A 20787-nucleotide genomic window follows, 5' to 3' on the forward strand; every position below is an offset into this window, starting at 1 on the left:
ACCATTTTGTTGTTGTTGCTATTATAACTTGCTACTCTGCTGCTGTGATTGAATCATCTAAGCAAAAGCATCTCAGGTAATAAGTGGTTGTTGTATATGGTTCTGTCAGATCACAGTCCATCATTTGGGAGCTTAGATTAGAAACTGAAGGCAAAAAGCATGGACAAACACTGTCTCCTGGCTTGTTCTCTTGCTTGGTCACTGTCTCATGCTCAGCCTGCTCTCTCATCCAGCACTGGCCTACTTGCTTAGGGATATTGTCAGCCTCAGTGGAAGAGCCTTCCTAATCAATCATCAACAGTGTCGATCACAGACATAGAAACCAGCCATTCAGATGAGAGCACGCCTTCGACTGAGGCACCTTCAGATGACTGTACCTATGAAATGTTGTAAATTTAAGACAACTATGACACAGACACAATAATAAATGAGGAAGTTATAACAACTGAAAATGAATGAGATAACCATATCAATTACAAGAGCCCAGCCACCATAAGAAGGAGTTGGAGTTGTGGCTGAGCAAGGACAAAATAGGAAGGGCACCTGGCTCAGAGCACTGGAATGGGGGGCTCAGAGGATGTGCTGACCTGGGGTGAGTTTCTTTAACCCTGGGTTCCCAGGCCAGTGCTACCAAAGAGGTGGCTAAAACAGCTGGAAGGTGGACAGAAAAGCAGATTGTCCCACACAACTGGAAATGGCCACCAACAAGACAAGACCTCTTGTCCAAGGAAGATATGCTAATTTTGTGAGACTTGATGGAGAACGACCTTCCATCTTATGACAGCTCCAAGTTCAAAACTATAGTCACATATGAACTGGGCAGAGGGTAGTTCAGGAGGTGAAAAATGAGGTCTTTGTCTTTCTACCCTTTAAAATAAGGTAGGCAGAGCCTGATTTTGCTCTGGATGCTCTCTCAAAGAGCTCTCTGTCATGGACTAGTCAATGGGTCTAGGTCCTGTTGTTAAGGATTTAACCCAAGGTGTGTGGCTAGAAACTAAATTGACTAGGGTGGAGTCTGTCTAATTTCCTCAGTCAGAGAATAACAAATTGCAACACATATAACAGACAGCCACAAGGGGGGCAGTAGAGGCTACCCAGCACATTTCTCCACTTGGACAGAGGAGAAAATGAAGACGTGATGGCAGCTGTGAGCCCTGTAGCAGGGCTTCAAGTCTGCTCTAACCTTCCCAGAAATTAAGACCAGAGGATCAACGTCCACTATACCAGGCTCTGGAACATCTTCGAAGCACTTTGGGGCTGCGGCTCTCCAGCGTATTCACTGTAGCAGGGTTCCAGGTTCAATTTAGTCATCTCCCTCCACATATACTCAAGAAAAACCTGAAAACCAAGGCACACAGACTCATATCTAGCAGACAAGCCACTGACACAGAAACACTGGTGGATATTAAAAACCGGCCTTTCATTCCTTAAGTTGGGAGTCCTGGGTGTCTTGTGGTTCTAGTCAATGCACTAAGATGTTATGTCCAAGTCACAGAGACCCCAACAACCAACAAAGAGCCCATTGCAATGCAAACACATGGAGGTCTTTATTATGAGCTCTGTAATAAGGATGCTTGCCAGTCAGCCTCACATGAGATCAAAACTGACCGACCAGGTCCAGGCGTGCTGGGTATTTATTGCAGTTACAGTAAAATTGGGACATTAACATAAAGGTCAGCAGCTTAATATTTTAAAAATTACATGACTGGCATAATCTGCAGGAACCAATCAAAGGGGCAAAATCATCTGACAACCATGATGGGTAGGCTAACTTTTTCACTGTAAGGTATATTAGTTATCTATACCCTTCAGTTGTACATTGACTGGCTGTTGACAAGGGAGGTTTGTCATAGGATGTTTGTTCAAATGGACTTTGTGCACTCTCTAAAAAAAAAAAAAAAACTGATTGTGCTTTACAAACTCATCTTTGTGCCTGAGGTCCTAATTATTGAAAGATGCTCCTGTTCAAGCACAAGCCATGCATGGCAGTCAAAAAGGTAGTTTGTCCAAAGACCTGCCTCACTATCTGTTACTGCACTCTCTGGAACTGTTTTTCTGAGCAGGTACCCCACAGCTCTGGAATTTCAAAATATTAGGGTTTCAAAGGTAACTTCAATATTACAGCTTCTTGTTCCAGTATCTGGGATCCACACATGATCAACTGCACTCCTCAAAAGAGATTGGGTCTCTCTCCAGCTCTTCCATCTATTCCACTCTAGGTTCTGCTTGACTCCACTTTACTGCTTCTGCTGTTCTCTCTGCTCATCCCATGGGACTGACATCTTCAATATGCTGGGTTCTTCCCCTGTGACTAGGATTCACTGTGTTCCTCTTATACATTCCCTTCATGGAGCCAAGCCCTTAGCTGCTCTGCATGAGATTCATTTATGCTTAAAAACCAATACCACCTGGGTAATTCTCATACATGATCGACTGCGGGAAAACCTTGGCTATCTCTGGAACACAGCTTCTTTGTCCTCTCAGAAAACACTTACCAGAAGATTTCACCTCAGTGGTGCTCGTTTCTTCTTCATCACCACTAATTTTCTAACTACAGCCAACCAGCATCAATTGTCTCAGTTGTCCCTTCTATTCTTCCATCTAAATCAGAGCCACATGAACAAAGCTGCTGAGTTCCTCTGCCTGCTGAGGCTGGAACATGGCCTCTTCTATTACATCATCACAAGCTTCCTATTTTTCAACAACTTCACTGCCTAAGCTTGGCTGTCTTTGAACTTGCTCTATAGATTAACTTTGAACTCAGATCTGCATGGCTCTGTCTCCTGAATGCTGGGTAATACCCGTGTAACACTTTGCCTGTACCTAAGCTTTTCATTACCTAAAACTTGTTCTGTACCAGGAAAACCTGAATCAGAGATCTGCTTGATGCTCATCTTTTGGGATTTAAGGTGTGTACCACCGCACCTATACTTAAGTATTTTATTTTAGGTTTTAAAATGAAAGCCCAGAATAGTAATCACAGTCCATCGATGGTCAGTTTCACACATACTGGTGACCCTTATGTCCACATGAAAACGATAACCAGATGATAATTGAAAGATATAAAAATTTAAAAAGGGTATGAAAAGTTGTTATGACCCCCTAGAGCTGAGCCAAGAATGTAGGCCAACTGGTTCACTAGCTCCAGGTTCCAGGATCTGGCTGACCACAAAGAAAGCAGAACTAAAAATACAGGTCAGCTGGGTCGATCTGGGAACTGGCTGACCACAAAGTAGATGGTTGAGCAAGATTCAATTCCTGAGAAAAACATATACACAATGTTTCCCACATGACCAACTGAATGATGGGCTGGAACTTTCCACTATTTTTATGATACCCTTCCTTGGTTTCCCCCTCACCCCTCTGGTTTGTGTTTTTTTCCTTTAAATACCATTCTCCCCCTGGCCTCGGAGTTGACACTCCTCATTATGAGTCTCGACCTCAGCCTGGCTGATTCCTGAAATAAAGCCTCTTGTGTCTTGTGAGTTATTGAGTGGTTGTGATATCCCGAGACTAGAGTGAGGGTCTCCCCTCCTGGGGGTCTTTCAATAATAACACCCAACAGGATACAGTTCTCCTTTATACAAGCCTGGGGGTGTGTCCATAGGTCCGCCAGCCAGTAATTGAAGGCAGCTCCAGTCATGCCCCTGTCTCAGATTCATGGGCAACCCGGGGCCTCCACTTCCACCCGCCTGCTACCACCAGCCAGCCAGGGTACCTGCAGGCTCCAGTCATCTCCCCGGTCTGCAGCGGCCCGGTGGGCGATCAGATTGCGTCGCGTGGTCTGTGATGTCAGAAGGAGCCCTCCGACGCCACCGGGACAGTGGTGCGCCTCCCAATTGCAGCGGTGGTGGCAGCAGCGGCAGCAGAGGTCTCCAGGCACAGTTTCTTGGCTCTCCAGTCAAGTCAATCAGCACCTGTGGGGATCTCCAAACACCACGCGAATGTGCCAGGCCCAAGCCTTCATGGGAAATGTAGTCTCTGGCCGGCCGCCATCTTACTTTTCATCCCGGCATCATGGGATATGTAGTTTGAAGGCCAGTCGCCATCTTGGCATGAGTCCTTACGGGAAACGTAGTCTCCAGCCGGCCGCCATATCTGCATAGCCCAGGCTGTCCTCACTCTGTACACCAAGCTGGCCTCGAACTCAGAAATTTGCCTGCCTCTGCCTCCCAAGTGCTGGGATTAAAATCATGTGCCATCAATTATTGATCATTATGGCTATTGATTAGTATTGCTTATTGATTATTGATCAGCATTGACTGCTGGTTATTGATTATTAATTATCATGTTTATTGATCACTTTTGGTTATTGACTAGTATTGATTGTTGGTACTTGATTAGTATTGATTATTGATTAGCATGATTTTTGATCATTATTCCATCACTGTCTTCCCACTGCATCTCCCTTCTAAGTGCCAGGTTTAAAGGCGTGCACTACCACTGCCGGATAGGCCTGTCTTCTTAATGTATACTATAAAAGACAAAAGGATTTGGACACATGTGCTGCAGAGTCAGAAAAACCACCTGTGTTTCTACAAGAAAGCAACTGGTCCAAATGTTTTGGGCAGATTCAGAATCAGCCATGACAATGATGTTACTCAGAGGTCACCTCCTGATCTAACATGTGAGGAGCATCACCAGGGACCTCACAGGTGGTCACATCTGGCTGATGCTTCCCATGCAGCCCCAGAGAGGACCCAGCACCCCAGCTCCCTCTGCTTAGCCACCTGCCCCTACCCATTGTTGGCAGTGATCCTGTGCTCACCATGATTTCAGAGCTTCCCTGAGGTCTCCACATAGCACCCGACAGCAGAGCTCAGAGCAGGGCACAGATGACCACACAAGCCTGCACAACCAACTCCTCGAACTTGCAGAATGATACCAGGAAGTACTTGCCTCCTTGTCTGATTGGCAGGTCTGCTTGGAAGCATTGATTGGCCAGTGAGTCAAGTTTAAAGTTTAAAGTGAGCTTCCAGACCAGGGTCAGATATTTTCAAATGCTCAGGAGGGATTTACACCCAACTAGCATTTGATTCTGTCTTCAAAGAGGAATTTCACACCACCCAGCCCTGGGGGAGAACCCACCATTCCAGCTCTGGCTGTTCTGCTGCCTGCTGTTCTGTCTCAAGAACAATGATCCTGCACCTACCAGGACCTGACTCCAGACCTTACCTGAGCTTTCCTCACAACACTTGCCTTCTTCCTGTAATCAAGGCGAACAGCTTCCATAGCCCAGTACTCAGTGTGCAGTGGAGGTATTAATTTGCCCACAAGTGGAAGCATTTCCCGCTATTTCTTAGCATTCTGTCCAAACTTCACCCCAGTTACCTGGCAAGAGCCAGGTATGCTCCTCCCCACAGTTACCTGGCAACAGCCTGATCCCCTGTAAATGTGGCTGCTAACCCCTTCCTCTCTTTTGATCTCTTGACCTTTTGTTCTCTCTTTCTCTTGCCCTCTTGGGCTCTTCCCTTCCCCCCTCTCTCTGCACATGCTCATGCCTGGCATCTACTTCTCTATTCTCTGGCTCTCTCTGCATTTCTCTTCCTCTACTACCTTCTCAACTCTCCTCCCCATATCCTGAATAAACTATATTCTATACTATACACTCTTGTGGCAGGTTCCTCAGGGGTAAGAGCTGTCTCAGCATGAGGCATGGTCCCTCCTGGGGAAAAATATCTCAGCAGGAGGCATGAGCCTTCCATTACATCCCATTCCCATGCTGGGAGCCAAAACCCCCTTCTGCCTGAGAGCAAGTGTCAGGTAAGTAAACAGCCTGAGTTAAGGAATACTTTATTTATTGCCCTTCTGCCAGGGACAAAATATTAATCAGATAAGCAACTTGAGCTGAGAAATGTTTTTATTGCCTTCTTGCTTGTGAGAAAATATTTAGATAAGTAATTTGGGCTAGGAATTCTCGTGGTCTTAGAGAATTCTGCAATAATGGGATGACCCTGTACTCTGACTGTCAGATGACTTTCCTGCCTGCTTGCCTTTATAAAGGTAGCCTGAACAATAAAATTTGAGCACTATATCAGACATTCAGACTGGTGCTTCTTCCTTGTGTCTCTTGTCTCTTCATTCTTTCGCCCCTTTCCCTAGGGTCTTGCCGAATCCCCGCTGGCCAGGGCATCTTAGCACCAGACATGTGGCCCTTTGGGTCGGGGTTAATTGAACGTTGATTCTACAGTGACGTCCTGTAAGCATAGGATTCACATTCAATGTGAGCCTAGGAAGAAGAAGAAGAAGAAGAAGAAGAAGAAGAAGAAGAAGAAGAAGAAGAAGAAGAAGAAGAAGAAGAAGAAGGAGAAGAAGAAGAAGAAGAAGAAGAAGAAGAGGAGTAGAGGAGGAAAAGGAAGAGGAGGAAGAGGAGGAGAGAGAGGAGAGAGAGGAAGAGGAGGAGGAGGACTACAGAGAAGCCTTCTGACAAGAGTTACCATTTGATGCCCGGAAAGCCCTATGTGCTGTTCTCACTCCATGCAATTACTGATGAACTGTGATCCAGGATGATTTCAAACTCATTGTGTCCTGCCTGAAGATGTGCTTAAATGTTTTTCTTTCTGTTCCAGCTCCTGGGTGCTGGGGTTATAAGCATGGGCAGTAAATCTAATTATACAATACTTGTGAATCAGACCAGGTCTTTGCTCACATTAAACAAAAACTCTACAAATTATCATACCTATCAATATATATATTTTGGTTTTTCGAGACAGGGTTTCTCTGTGTAGCCCTGGCTGTCCTGGAACTAACTCTGTAGACCAGGCTGGCCTCGAACTCAGAAATCTGCCTGCCTCTGCCTCCCAAGTGCTGGGATTAAAGGTGTGTGCCACCACCGCCGGGCTTATCAATATGTTTTTAAATTAAATAAGAGTTCAAGAGAACAGAGTTCATGTAGGAGAAGTGCCCATGATAAAAACTACACAGGCAAGGTGGATAACAATTAACACTTTTACAGAACATAACAATTAAAATAACATTTATTTTAAAAGAAAAATTAATAATATGTGGTTGTTCAGCTTGCTGAATGTCTTTGCACCACATGCATTCAATTCCCACAGAGGCCAGAAGCAGGCATCAGATTCTCCAGAATTTGAGTTAAAGAGGTTTGTAGCTGTCATGTGCATCCTCTGAGACTGTAACAAATTTTCTTAATGGAGAACACATCTTTCCTGCCCACACTACACTTGACTTTTGTCCTTCCAACCAAGTGTTCTGGATCACTCCCAATCAAAGAGAAAACTCTGCAAACCTGTAGTGACAGTTACATGAGGTAGGCATGCTAATTGTCTTATACTGCCACACATCCATGGAAGGCTCCTGTGAGTTCAGGATCCAGCCACAGGATCACTGATCATCAGTTTGCAACAAATTTGTCACCTCGCATCTAGGATAGCAATGCATATTAGGCCCATCAGATGACATATACATTTGAAAAGACCCTCTTGGTTGTGAAAGGGTGTAGGTAGTTGTGGCTGGGAATGCTGAGGGCTCCTCCAGGCAGGAAGTTAGGCATAGTGGCTGCAGCTACAGGGCATCATTAAAGGCCATGTCCTTCTTCCTCATGTCGAGGCCCCAATGACAGGAGAAAGTCCTTGGGTGTTTACAGGCTTTAATGTCATGGCAGATGGTGGTTGGATCTGGATATGCAATCCCATAAAACCCAGGGCAGACCTGAGTTAAATAGGGAGGGAGAAGGGGGGAGGAGCCGAGGAAGAATGCTTAACTGGCTCCACCCTCCGGCCTTCAGGCATCTCATTAGTATGTAAATCTCTCTAGGGCATGAGGCTTTTTCCTCAGATAACCATAGACCTCTCTGATGGTGGGGCTGTGGAGAGCTGAAGCTAAATGAAAAGAACCAGGGCCCGGGAGCAGAGCTGAATGCCGACGGTCCAGTAAGGGTCCGGAGTTCCAGGCTTATGCTCGACCAAGCACCCAGCTGCTTCTCACAGCCCATCGCCCCACAAAGGTGGGTAAGAGAATGGTGAACATGCAGAAAACAATGTTGGAAGGAACTTTACTACTAGCTGGAGAGAATAGAGCCTACCTCAGGGTTTACATGTATCTGGTGGAGAGTGAGGCTCTGCAAGGCTAAGAATGGAGAGGGTTAGTTAGTGCTGCTCTTTAACTGCTGGAGATCTCACAGCACACTGAGGAAGTGTTTCCTCCAGTGCTTCATTCTTGTGAAGATTCCTAGAAAGAATCTGATTTCTGAGACTGGCAGTGAATCACCGAGTCAGTGTGTGGGACAAGAAACCTTATGGGTCTCCAGACTGGTGCTGTAAAATCAAGGATTAAAAGAATCTTCTGTCACCTGATCTTCATGTGAGTAGGGGTGCCAGGTCTCGGCCTACAGAAGCTAAGATATCTGGTTTCCCATTCCTCACTTAATCTTGAATCTCTCTATCTGAGGTCCTCATATAATTGTATTATTTGTGTGACATTTTTCCACTTTTGCTATTGACTTTCTTTTCCAATATCTGTAACAGCCCAGCATCAAAGCATCACCTGAACAAAAGGTTAAGGGAAGGTGGCCATTTTGAATTTGTATCTGAGCTGAGATGGTTGTGAGGCCCAAACTGCTATAAAAGTATTCAGTACTTGTCTAGTATATTAGTCAGAGTTCTATAGAATACCAAACTAATCGAATAAATATCTCTTTATTCAAAGGCTATTGTTTAGAATGACTTAGGGCTGTGATGGTCTGGCTAATTCAACAATAACTAGCTATAAAGGCCAAGTGCAAGGATCCAATAGTTGCTCAGTCCACAAGGATTGATGTTTCAGCTTAAGTTTAGAACAAGCTGGAACTCCAAGTAAGGTGGCCCTAATGTCAGTGAAGGAACGGACTTGCTATCAAGGTGAGAGCAAGCAGCTAAAGAGCAAACACCTTCTGTTGTAATTATTTTTAAAAAGCAGCCACTGGTTAAGCCAACTGGCTAAGCTGCAGAGTCTGTGTCCAGCTTAGCTGCCATGTTGCATGGCCAGCTAGAAACCAGCAGCCAGAAACACCAGCCCTGCCACCCACGGGACGGCAGCATAGGAGATGGCTCTGCCAATCTTCCACTCTGTCACTGCAAGGCTGGGCATTGCCCAGATCATCCCACTAACAACTTGGATTCAGTACAAATATTTAGTAATTATCAATAACAAGATACCCTTACAGTCAGAATGTAACTCAGTACCCACCCTAGATATCCCAACTACCTGTGACTGCTACAGATAAGCGAACATCAGCCTCTGTGTTCCACTCTCTCATCCTCCATCTCACCCTTAGTTCCTCCTAGTCCTTCTCCTCCTCCTCCTCCCTTTACTCCTCCTCTTCCTTTCCTAACTTTCCCACCTCAGCTCCTCCCACAACCTTCTCCTTCCATGCCATTGTGTAGACTTGCAGTATAAGACATGGATGAGATTAGAGCTGTGGCTTTTCAGCTCAAACATCTGGATTAAAGCTGTATCTTCCACTATCAAGATTCAGATTAAAGTCACTTTTGGGGTTTTAGTTAATTCCAGATGTAATAGATTTAACAATCAAGACAGCAATCTCAACTCTACCCCATGCCAACTTCACACACAATCATAACTTCTTATGACATGGATAATTTCCAACTTAAAGAAATCGTGTCATAATAATGGCTAAATGTTATTATTCCAGCCAAAAGGAAAACCATTATGTATTGTACCAGGTCATAATTATGCCTAAAATGATTGAGTTGCCCCTTTTAAAAGCACAGACTCATAAAAATGTACCCAGCTGACTTCCCACAGAATAGATCACCCTAACTACTTGGTTACTGAGTGTACACTCAGCTAAATTTACCTTTTGATCAGCATTTACATGGGACATCAGTATTGTTACATCTTTTGAACATTTTGAGAGATCTATCCACATACTTCTTCCTTTTATGTCTTTCTCAACAATATTCACATCGTTCTGTTTGCAAGTCTCTGACAGTTAAGCCGTCCCACTGTTTATAGCTGATGATTCAGTGAATAATCACACATTTTCAAACAAATGCATGAGCGTGACTACTGCATGAAGCTCTGAACTGTGGTGATTTCCCTTTACTGGTGTCTTTCAGTATTGTCCAAGAAACATGTTTTCATGCTGCAGTTGTTCACTTCTTGATGGGGCCTGCATTACAGGCAGAACCCTTAGTAAAGCAGGGCCTAGTTATATCTTCTTTAGTCACTTGATGATAGGACCTGTAACAGGAAGTCCTAGGTGCATGTATAATACCAGGGGCATTATGCAGGAATAGAAACTAGGCTTCTAGGCAAGTCAGGTACCTAGCATTAGTTTCCAAGTTGTTCCCTTTCCAGCAAAACCCAAGCCTACCTTCACTCTCTAGGTAAATCCCAAACAAGACTAGAGTTTTCAAGTTACACCCTCAACAATACCAAGGTCTCCAGGTTATTTCCTGAACAAACCTTCACCTTGGTTACAAGTCCATGCCTAACCACCACTAATGCAGAGGGGGGTGAAGTTAAGTTTATGAGTGACTCCTAGCACCAGCCAATTATGTTAAAGGCCACAGCCGCTTTTCAATTAGATGTTTGCACACATCCTCCAAATTGCAAGAGACATTTAAAATGGCAGCATTCAATCAGAATTTTCTTAATCCCATGCCAAGTTCTTGACTAGCCTAGGCCTGTGATCAGGAATGTCTGTGGCTGTACCCCCCACTTCTCAGCTTGAGCAGTCTGCTCCGGCAGAGACACCAGTCCTGTCACCCATGAGATGCCACCATGGGAGATGGCTCTGTCAATCTCCCATGCTGTCTCCACAATGCTTGGCTGAACCCAGACCATCCTGCCATCCATGTGGGCTCAGTCAAATAAGACTTTAATACTTAGGTTATCCAAAACCTTTATATGTTTGGTAATGCTCAATAACAACATGCCAATACAATCAGAGGTGTAACCCAATACCCAATCTAGATATACCAACTACCTTTGGCTGCTAGAGACATACACACTTCTGCTTCTATGTTCCCCCTCTCTTGTGTCTCTCTCCCCTAGCTCCTGCTCTTCCTCTCGTTACTCCTCCCACCTTAGCTCCTCCTACAACTCCCCACTTGCTGCTTATAATAAATCCTTTCCCCATAGACATTTGGTTCACTACCATCACCAAAACATTCTTGGCTGATGCTGTTGCATTGGGATGGGGCAAGCTAGCTCAAATAGAATAAAGGCCTTGCTGGGAGTTGCATCAGATCGGCTTCTGTGTGTGTCTTTTGGGGGATCACTAACAATTACCTGGCACGACATTTTCAATTTCTATTAAGATGGAATAGCAGGCCAAGATATTTCTTTCAAAGGGAAGATAGTTGGATAAAGTTGACGGTAGAGCCTTGTTCCAATATTCAAAATCGATGATTCACAATAAACACCTGCCAAAGGCTCCAAACAACATTCTTTGCAGCACTGAGCAGCAGAGAAAGGATTGGGTGCTCAAAGCAATTTTCAATTACATACAAAGGCAAGCCTCAGCTACAGGCAACATTCCAATGAACAGAAATAAATAATAAGCAGGAGTTTAACAAAATGGAAAATTCTTTTTAAAAAGATTTATTTATTTTATGTATATGAGTACATTTTTGCTGTCTTCTGACACAACAGAAGAAGGCATTGGATCCCATTACAGATGGTTGTGAGCCACCATGTGGGTGCTGGGAATTGAACTCAGGACATCTGGAAGAGCAGTCAATGCTCTTAACCACTGAGCCATATCTCCAGCCTGGAAAGAAACTCTTAATGACTTGATGTTCCGAGCCCCTCCGTGTCCCCTTCGCCCATGAAAAAGACACGTGAGGCAGTGTTCGGGTGGTTATTACAACGAGGCTTTACTTCTTCTATAAGCAGAAGCAGAAAGACAGAAAGCCCTGAAAAGGCACTGCTTAAATACACCCTAGACTGACGTGTTCACTTCTGATTGGCTGTTCACTCATTACCCATAATACACCCCTGGATGCACAGTGACTTTGACGCGCTTTTTGCCTTTTGCACCTGCGCAGTCAGTTGTTTACTAGTGGGAGGACAGGATGCCCACGCCATCTTGTCATGGTGAATGCTGACACTCTCACACGGCTCCAAACATCTTGGGATTGAGGGGGAACCGACAAGAGAGTATAGCAGTGTTGCATTTGAAATCAATAATTGACTTTTAAAACAAATATATGTAGAATGAATTTGGTAGCATTCCTTCTGTTTCTATTTTGTGGAATAGTCCAAGGTGTATTGGTCTTAGCTCTTCTTTGAAGGTCTGATAGAATTCTGCACTAATACTACCTAGTCCTTGCCTTCTCTTGGACCTGAGGTTTGTAATGCCTGCTTTGATTTCCTAAGGGGTTATACTACAGTTTAGATAATTTACCTGATCTTGATTTAATTTGAATTCATGGTATATGTCTAGATAATTATCCTTTTCTCAGGCTACACATTTCATCTAGATTTTCCAGTTTATACAAAGAACTAATGATTTTTTTAAAAATTTCCTCAGTTTCTGTTGTTATATCTCCCTTTTCATTTCTGATTTTGTTAATTTGAATACTGTGTCTGTGCCTTCTGGTTAGTCTGGCTAAGGGCTTTTCTATATTGTCGATTTTGTCAAAGTACCAGCTCTTGGTTTTGTTGGGTCTCTGCACTGTCCTCTTTGTTTCTGATTGGTTCATTTTTGCCTGTGGGGAGGTGGGCAGTGTGAAGCAGCTGGGTGTCTGGTAGACCATACGCTTTGAACCCCTGAGGTCACTTCCTTTCCTCCCTGAGGTTACTTTCTGTCACCCGGAGTCACTTCCTGTCCCGCTCACTGCCCACATTGCAGATGACCCTGAAGGCCAAGAGGTCAAAAGTTGTGAGGACATGCCCCCACCCCCAGGCTCTAGGTCTCCTGCAGGCCCCGCTTAAACAGCACACCCTTGGCCTATATCCTGGTGGCGGGATTGTGATGTCACAAGGAGGCAGGGCCTCAGTCACCAGGGTGGGGCCTCCCTGCTGGGTGGGGCCTCAGTCCTGCTGTCATGGCTAGTGATGTGACAAGGGGCAGGGCCATCCTGGGGTGGGTTTTTTGTGGTGGGCAAAGTCATTCTTTTCAATTAGCTTCAGCCCTCCAGAGCCCACAGAGAGGTCTATGGCCATCAGTCATGAGGAACAGTGCCCCAGGCTCTCCCACATGTAGATGGGATATCTCCAAGCTCTCAGAACAAGCCAATAGATGTTACCTGCTGACTGACCCTAACCCACCCTGAAACTGTATATAAGGGCTCTATTCAGGGGAAGTAAAGTGTGTGAGAATCGTTCTGGTGCCCGAGAGTTTCTGTAGCAAGAGCTATAACAATAGGGGAGAGATCTGCTCTCCCAGAATCTGCCTGGGACACCAAGCTGCCTCCATGCCAGCTAGCTGGCTCCTTATCCACCCACCCTGGGCCAGCTCAGCATGGAGACAAGTGCAGGCCTGGGAGTGACTGGGTGGCAACAGTGGAAAGTAGAGCAGAGGCAGCAATGGAGGCAGGCGATCTCCCCTCAGTGCTCACACCCTGTCCTGAGCTGGGCTGGAGATCATCGTGGGACACCCTCCAGAACAAGGGACCCACATCTGCCTTGAGTTTGATTATTTCCTGGTGTCTATGTCTCTTAGGTATGTTTGCTTCTGTTTATTCTAAAGCTTTCTAGTGTGCTGTTAAGTTGCTTGTGTAGGATCTCTCTTGTATGTTTATGAGGGGGGCACTTAGTGCTATGAATTTTTGTCTTACCACTGCTTTTACTGTGTCCCATAAGTTTGAGTATACTGTGTCTTCATTCTCATTGAATTCTAGAACGTCTTTTATTTCTTTATTTTTTTCCTGAGCAAGTTATCATTGTATAGAAAGTTGTTCAGTATGTGGCTTTCTGATGTTTTTGCTATTATTGAAGTCCAGATTATTTTGTAGTGATTTGATAGGATGCATGAAAATATTTCAGTCTTATTGTATCTGATGAGGCTTCATTTGTGACAGATTTTTTTTTGTTGTTTTTTTCAAGAGTAGGTTTCTCTGGCTGTCCTGGAACTCACTCTGTAGACCAGGCTGGCGTGGAACTCAGAAATCCACCTGCCTCTGCCTCCCAAGTGCTGGGATTAAAGGAGTGGGCCACCACTGCCTGGCAATTTGTGACAGATTACATGTTCAATTTTAAAGAAGATACCATGAGGTACTGAGGAATATATATATATATATATATATATATATATATATATATATATATATATAATTGTATGTCTCCCTTTTCATTTCTGATTTTGGTAATTAGGACATTGTCTCTGTGTCCTTTCATTAGTTTGACTAAAAGTTTATCTATCTTGTTGATATTCTTTATCTATCTATCTATCTATCTATCTATCATCTATCTATCTATCTATTGTGGAATGTTTCATATGGAAGAGTCAGAGGAAAAACTTAAGGAGGTGAAGAGGATGGCAACCCCATAGGAAGAACAACAGTGTCAACTATCCTGGACACTTCAGGGCTTCCAGAGTCTAAGTTAAAACCAAGAAGCATATAGGGGATGGTTCATGGCCCCAGGCATGTGTGCAGCAGTGGACTGCCTTGTCTGGCCAAAATGGGAGAGGAAGCATTTAACTCTGTTGAAACTTGTTGCCCCAGGGAAAGGGAAGCTGGTGGAGGTGAGGTGCTGGTGGGTGGGTGGGTGGGAGAGAGACTTTTCAGAGGCAGAAGGGAAGGAGGGAAGAAGATGAGAAGACCTCAAGAAAGAGGAACTAGAAAAGGAAGCAACTTTGAAATGTTAATAATTTTTAAAAATTTAATTAAAAAAGCAAAAAAGAAACATAATTGAAAACAAATGTATACTTACATTGACATTGAAAAAGTGTAGGCAGTTTCCTGGTGAAGAAAATGGCATTATTACAGTACTCTTTGACCTGGCCGCTACTTGCAGTGTTAGCTTCTGTGATCAGTAACATGACACACACAGCTACAGCCAATGGACTGTGTCTAAAAACTCTGACCTGACTTAACACTGAAAGTGCATTGGACATATTTCCAAAGTTGGAAATTCAATATTCCTTGGATTATGCTAAAGTTCCCAAATTATATACCTATCAATCTAGTTTGTCTTCATTCACCTGACATGAATAAATACATGCTGGAAAATTGGAAAATTATTATCGTGTAACCATCAGGTTGTTTTTTTTTTTTTAAATGGAGACTCGAGGGTTAGTGATTGAAAGTGATGTTATTAAAACCATCATTTCAACAAAGTAACTTATTTAAAAAGTGCTTCATTTGCCTCCCTGTCCAATATAAGGAGAAAAAACAACCATGGCATTAATCAAACATGGGGTTAAATGTAAGCTGAATACTTCACGGAATCTGTCATGGATCCTATGGTGGGTCCCACCATAAATTTCATTATGTGGACACAAACTATTGTATATCAAGTACATTGACATAAAATGGACCTTTTAACTTCCAGACAGAAGTGATAGCCACATTCCATTCCATGATGTTTGTACGTGATTATGTAATAAGGACAAACATTTATCACCCTCTGGTTGATGAGTGTGAGCCCATTTATATTGGCAAAGAAGGTCTAAAATATTTTAACATAGCTGATGTATTAGAAAAAGGCTTTGAAACCATCTATGTGAAGATAATAGAGACTGTTAAAGTGGAAATGACTAAATCACTTAAAGAAATACAGGAAAACACAAAGAATTGGAGGAAATCAATAAATACCTCAAAGACAGCCAGGAAAACATAAACAAAAAAAGTGGAGAAAACCAACCAATCTTATAAATAAAGCCAAGAAAAACAAACCAATAGTAGAAGGAAACAAAACTGTTGAATACCTAAAAGTGGAAATAGAAAAAATAACAAAATTACAAACTGTGGGAATGATGGAAACAAAACTTTAGGAATTAAAAAAAAAAAAAAAAAAAAAAAAACTACGAAGGCAAAATTCACAAACAGAATACAGAGATGGAAGACAAATCTCAAGCACTGAAGATACAATAGAAGGGATAGAAATATCACACAAAGAAAAAGTTAAATCTAAACCTTTCTGACATAAAATATCTAGAAAATCTAGGACATTGTGAAAGGATAAAACATAATGAAACTAGGATTAGAGGAAGTATAGTAGATCAAATTCTCAGAAAATATTAATGACAAAATCTTAGAAGAAAAATTTCCTAACATAAGGAGGGAGGTGCCTATCACATTGAAAGAATCATCAAAACACCAAACAGAATGGACCCTAAAGTGAAGTCTCCTGTATAATAATCAGAACATCCAGTACAAGGGAAGATTACTAAAAGCTGCAAAGGTCAAAAGCCAAGTAACATATCAATAAGGATCTACTAAAACTGCAGATGACCTCTCACTGGAGTCTGGAAACATCAGAAGGTATTGGACATATATGCTGCAGATACCCAGATTATTATATATAGAAAAAGCTGGCTTGGCAGAGGTGGCATATGCCTTCAATCCCAGCATTTGGGAGGCAGAGGCAGGTGGATTTCTGAGTTTGAGGCCAGTGTAGTCTACAGAGTGAGTTCCAGGACAACCAGGGCTACACAGAGAAACCCTGTCTGGAAAAAAAATGGAAAAAAAAAAAACCTTAATTGCTATGAATGGAAAAAATCAGATACTCCATGCTAAAGTCAAATATAAACATATCTATCTATACATACAAACTTACACAATATTATATACAAAGAATCCAACCCAAGGAAGGTAACAATACACATGAACACACAGGTAGTAAATAATCTTGTATTATCTGCAAAAGAAAGGAAAGCACACAAATACCCAACACCAGCATCACCACCAGCAGCAGCAACAACAACAAAATACAAGGAGTTAACAATCACTGTTCATTGACTCTCTCAGCATCAATGACCACAGTTCACCAATAAAAAGACAAAGGCTAACCAAATAGATGCTAATAAAAATCTATCCTTCAATTGCAGACAAAAAATGTAGCTCAACATCGAGAATAGGCATTAATTCAAGTAAAGGAATGTAAAAAGATACTCCAAGCAAATGGACCAAAGGAGGAAGCTGGTGTGGTCATTTTAAAATGTAGCAAAATAGATATTAAACAGAATTAAACAAAAGAATTGGAGAAAGACACTACAAATTTCTTAAAGGAAAAAATAATTACCAAATTGCCATTTCAAGTTTTAACATCTATTTCTTAAACTCATGGTTGCCAACCTTCATAAAAAAAGTGTTTTAAACCTAAAATCACATAACACTTATGCACTTATATTCCAAGATTTATATACCCCATTCTCACCAATGAACAAATTATCCAGACACCCCCCCCAAAAAAAAGAGAAATATTCCAGCTAACTGACAACATGAACATGAGTCCAGCTGATACTTACAGAACATTCTACTGAAATATAGGAGAATATGCCTTCTGCTCAGCACCTTATGAAACTTACTTGCAAACTGAACACATATCCAGACACACTGCCAACCTCAATACATACAAGAAAATTGAAATAACCCCATGAATCCAATCAGACCACCATGGATATCAACAAAACCAGAAAGAATACAAAGCTTAAAAACTCATGGAAGCTGAACACCTCACTATGAATGAGAAATAGCTTAAGACAAACATAGAGGAAGACATTAGAGACTGTCTAGAATTCAATACAAATGAATATGAAACATTTACAATTTTGCAGAATACACAAAACATGAAACTGGTTCTAAGATGAAGGTTCATAGCAAAAAATCCCTACATGAAAAATCTGGAGACCTCTCATACTGGCAATTCAACAGCACACTTTAAATTCTAGAACAGAAACAAGTGAGCAATGAAAAAAAAGGATTAGACATCAGGAAATTATCAAGTTGGAGGCTGAAATCAACAAAATAGAAAGAGAAGAATGCAAAGAATTAATGAAACATAGAAATAGTCCTTTGTGACTTTTATTAGACAAGATAGTCAAACCCTTATTAAAAGATGGAGAATATCCAAATTAATGAAATCTAAAATGAAAATGGGGACAAAATAACAGACAATGAAGAAATCTAAAGAATGGTAATGGCATAGTTTTAAAAAGCTTCAACTCCTTCTGACTGGAACTTCTAAGAATAATGGAAAATTTCCTCAATAGGTTCCTCTTACCAAAGTTAAATCAAACTAAGGGAAATGACTCAAACTTCCTAAACATCTAGAAAAAGAGAAACCATTACAAGTCTGCCACCAAAAAGAGCCCAGGGCCATGAATTTTAGGGTAGAATCGTACCAGACTTTCAAAGAGGAGTTCAACAATATAGAAAAAGAAGAAACCTTGGCCAATTTGTTTTGTGAACCCATGGTTACTCAAATATCCAGTCAATATAAAGACTCAGTAGCAAATGAGAATTATAGACCAATTTTTCCTTAAAACCAAATATGTAAAAATATTAATAAAACAAAACAAAAAAAAAGTAAAATAGAAACCACGTCAAAAGACCATTCACCATGATCAATGAGGTAGGCTGTGTTCAAGAGGTGCAGGGATGTTTCAACATAATGTGATTAAAGTGTGAGAAAAAAGTTGTCATCTCTTAGATGATGAAAAATTCTCTGACAGTATTTAACCCCACTATATGATAGAGTTCTTGAAGTGATTAAGGGTACAAGGGACATACCTAAACATAATAATGTCACTTTACTGCAAACCTATAGCCGACATTAAATTATGGAGAGAAATTCTATTTAATTCCACTAATTCACAAAGAAGAGAAGGTGATCCATTCTCTCCATATCTATTCAAAATACTATCTAAACTTTTAATGTTAACTAGACCTATATTGAAATTACAATTTAATGTTAACTAGTCCTTTACTGCAATTTACAATGTAATGTTATCTAGTCCTATATTGCAATTTACAATTTAATACTAACCAGCCCTGCATGGCAATTTACAGCTTAATCTTAACTAGTCCTACATTCCAAGTCCTATATTGCAATTTACAATTTAATATTAACTACCCCTGTATGGCAATTTACAGTTTAATATTAACTAGTCCTATATTCCAAGTCTTATATTGCAATTTACAATTATATGTTAAATAAGTTAACATTAAATTGTAAATTTAAGGAAGAATTAAAATTATCTTTATCTGCAGATGATAGGATAGTAAGCACAAGTGAACTAAAACTTCCCAAAGGCAATTGCCAGAGCTGGTAAACACTTTCAGCAAAGTTGTTGGATACACGATTAACTAAAAAAGAAAAAGAAAAAAACCAGTGGTCTTTGTATGTATGAATGAGTTTGCACGTGTAAACAAAATAGAGAGACATTGGAAAGTTTGAACTGATGGTTGACACTTGTCAATTTGTTTTCTACATAATGAATAACCTTGAGTAACTCAATGTGTGTTGGGTAAGATCATACATATTCTTTGTAGTCACAGATTACTTTTGATATTATTGAAGGTGCTCAAAGACTATTGCAATATACAAATTCTTTAATAGATTGATTTCATGCTGAAGAGTTTACTCTTACATAAAGATATCAGAAAGTACACAATTTTAATGTATTGACTACGTTTATGGGGTTTCTCACATTATGACTTTATCTCATGGTTTCTAGGATGACTGCCACATGCAAAGGCTTTAACACATTGCTTATTCATAGCATTTCTCTCCAGGATGTGTTCTTCTATGTTCATAGATGACTGTGTTGTGAAGAGGTTTTATCTCATTGATTACATTTGTAAGATATGTCTTCAGTATGTGTTCTACTATGTATTGGAAGATGACTGTGATATCTAAAACTTGGGAAGAAGGAAAAGAAACTTGCCCTAAGGACTGCCTTTTTGTTACCAACGTAGACTTAATCATGAACTGAAACTAAGTTCAAGTCCCAGGTCATAGGGGATCTGTGTACTTAACAATATCTGACCAGCTTTCATCACTCATGTTTTGTTTCCTAAAATATAGCAACTGCTCCTAACCATAATTTCTGTTATTCATGTTTTATTCCTCAAAATATAATGCATGTTCCTAACCACAAAAGAGCAAATGGCTGTGATAGTGCTGACCATACAACCTACATTCTGTATCATTTGACATAAAGTAACAACAGAAAAAAATGTGACTGGGAGAAAAATGTAGCTGTAACTTGGCACAGGACTGTGTGATTTTGACTTTTGGAAGCTATATAACTTTCTGGTTCAGGGTGGGGCTGAGCCTGGAGTATTGCAGCTAAGCTTCTGTGTGTAATTTTGTGGTCCTGATTTATCAGCAATGATTTGATTACAATAAATTCTTATCATTTGCCTTGTCCTGTGGTTGAGCTGTGTTAGATCTCAGTGAACCCCATAACATAATGGCTTTAGCACAGTATGAAACCACTGTCCAGTATGAATAGTTTCATAATGATAAAGACAACAGAGGTGTGCAAAGGCTTCATTATATTAGCCTGTCCATTAGGACTCTGTGGGTGTGTCCTGAGTCACAGGGGGAATGTTTAAGACTGAGGGGCCGTGTCCTGAGTCACAGTGGGTATGCTTAAAACTCAGGGGGTGTGTCCTGAAACACAGGGAGTGTGCGTAAGACTCAGGGGCATGTCCTGAGACACAGAGGGCATGTTTAAGACTCAGGGGCATGTCCTGCGTGACAGTGTTTATGACTCTGGGGGCGTGTTTAAGATTCAGGGGTCATATCCTTAGTCACAGGGGGTGGGCTTATACTCTAGCACATATTCTTTCATGATAATGAAGACTAGAGAATTGTGCAAAGGCTTGACCATATTAAATACACTCACAGGGTTTCTGTGTTTGT

General features: G+C 41.6%; 1 protein-coding gene across 1 annotated transcript in view; it reads right to left on the reverse strand.

Annotated features, from left to right (window-relative positions):
- LOC143437298 (uncharacterized) overlaps positions 1 to 20787 on the reverse strand; it is a 172113-nt gene that overhangs the window by 92188 nt on the left and 59138 nt on the right. Inside the window, exon 6 of the mRNA XM_076922106.1 lies at positions 11251 to 11256. Within this exon, the coding sequence (XP_076778221.1) occupies positions 11251 to 11256 (6 nt within the window). The remainder of the gene's footprint in view (positions 1 to 11250; positions 11257 to 20787) is intronic.

This window comes from Arvicanthis niloticus, chromosome Y (assembly GCF_011762505.2).
Source record: "Arvicanthis niloticus isolate mArvNil1 chromosome Y, mArvNil1.pat.X, whole genome shotgun sequence".
NCBI lineage: Eukaryota > Metazoa > Chordata > Mammalia > Rodentia > Muridae > Arvicanthis > Arvicanthis niloticus.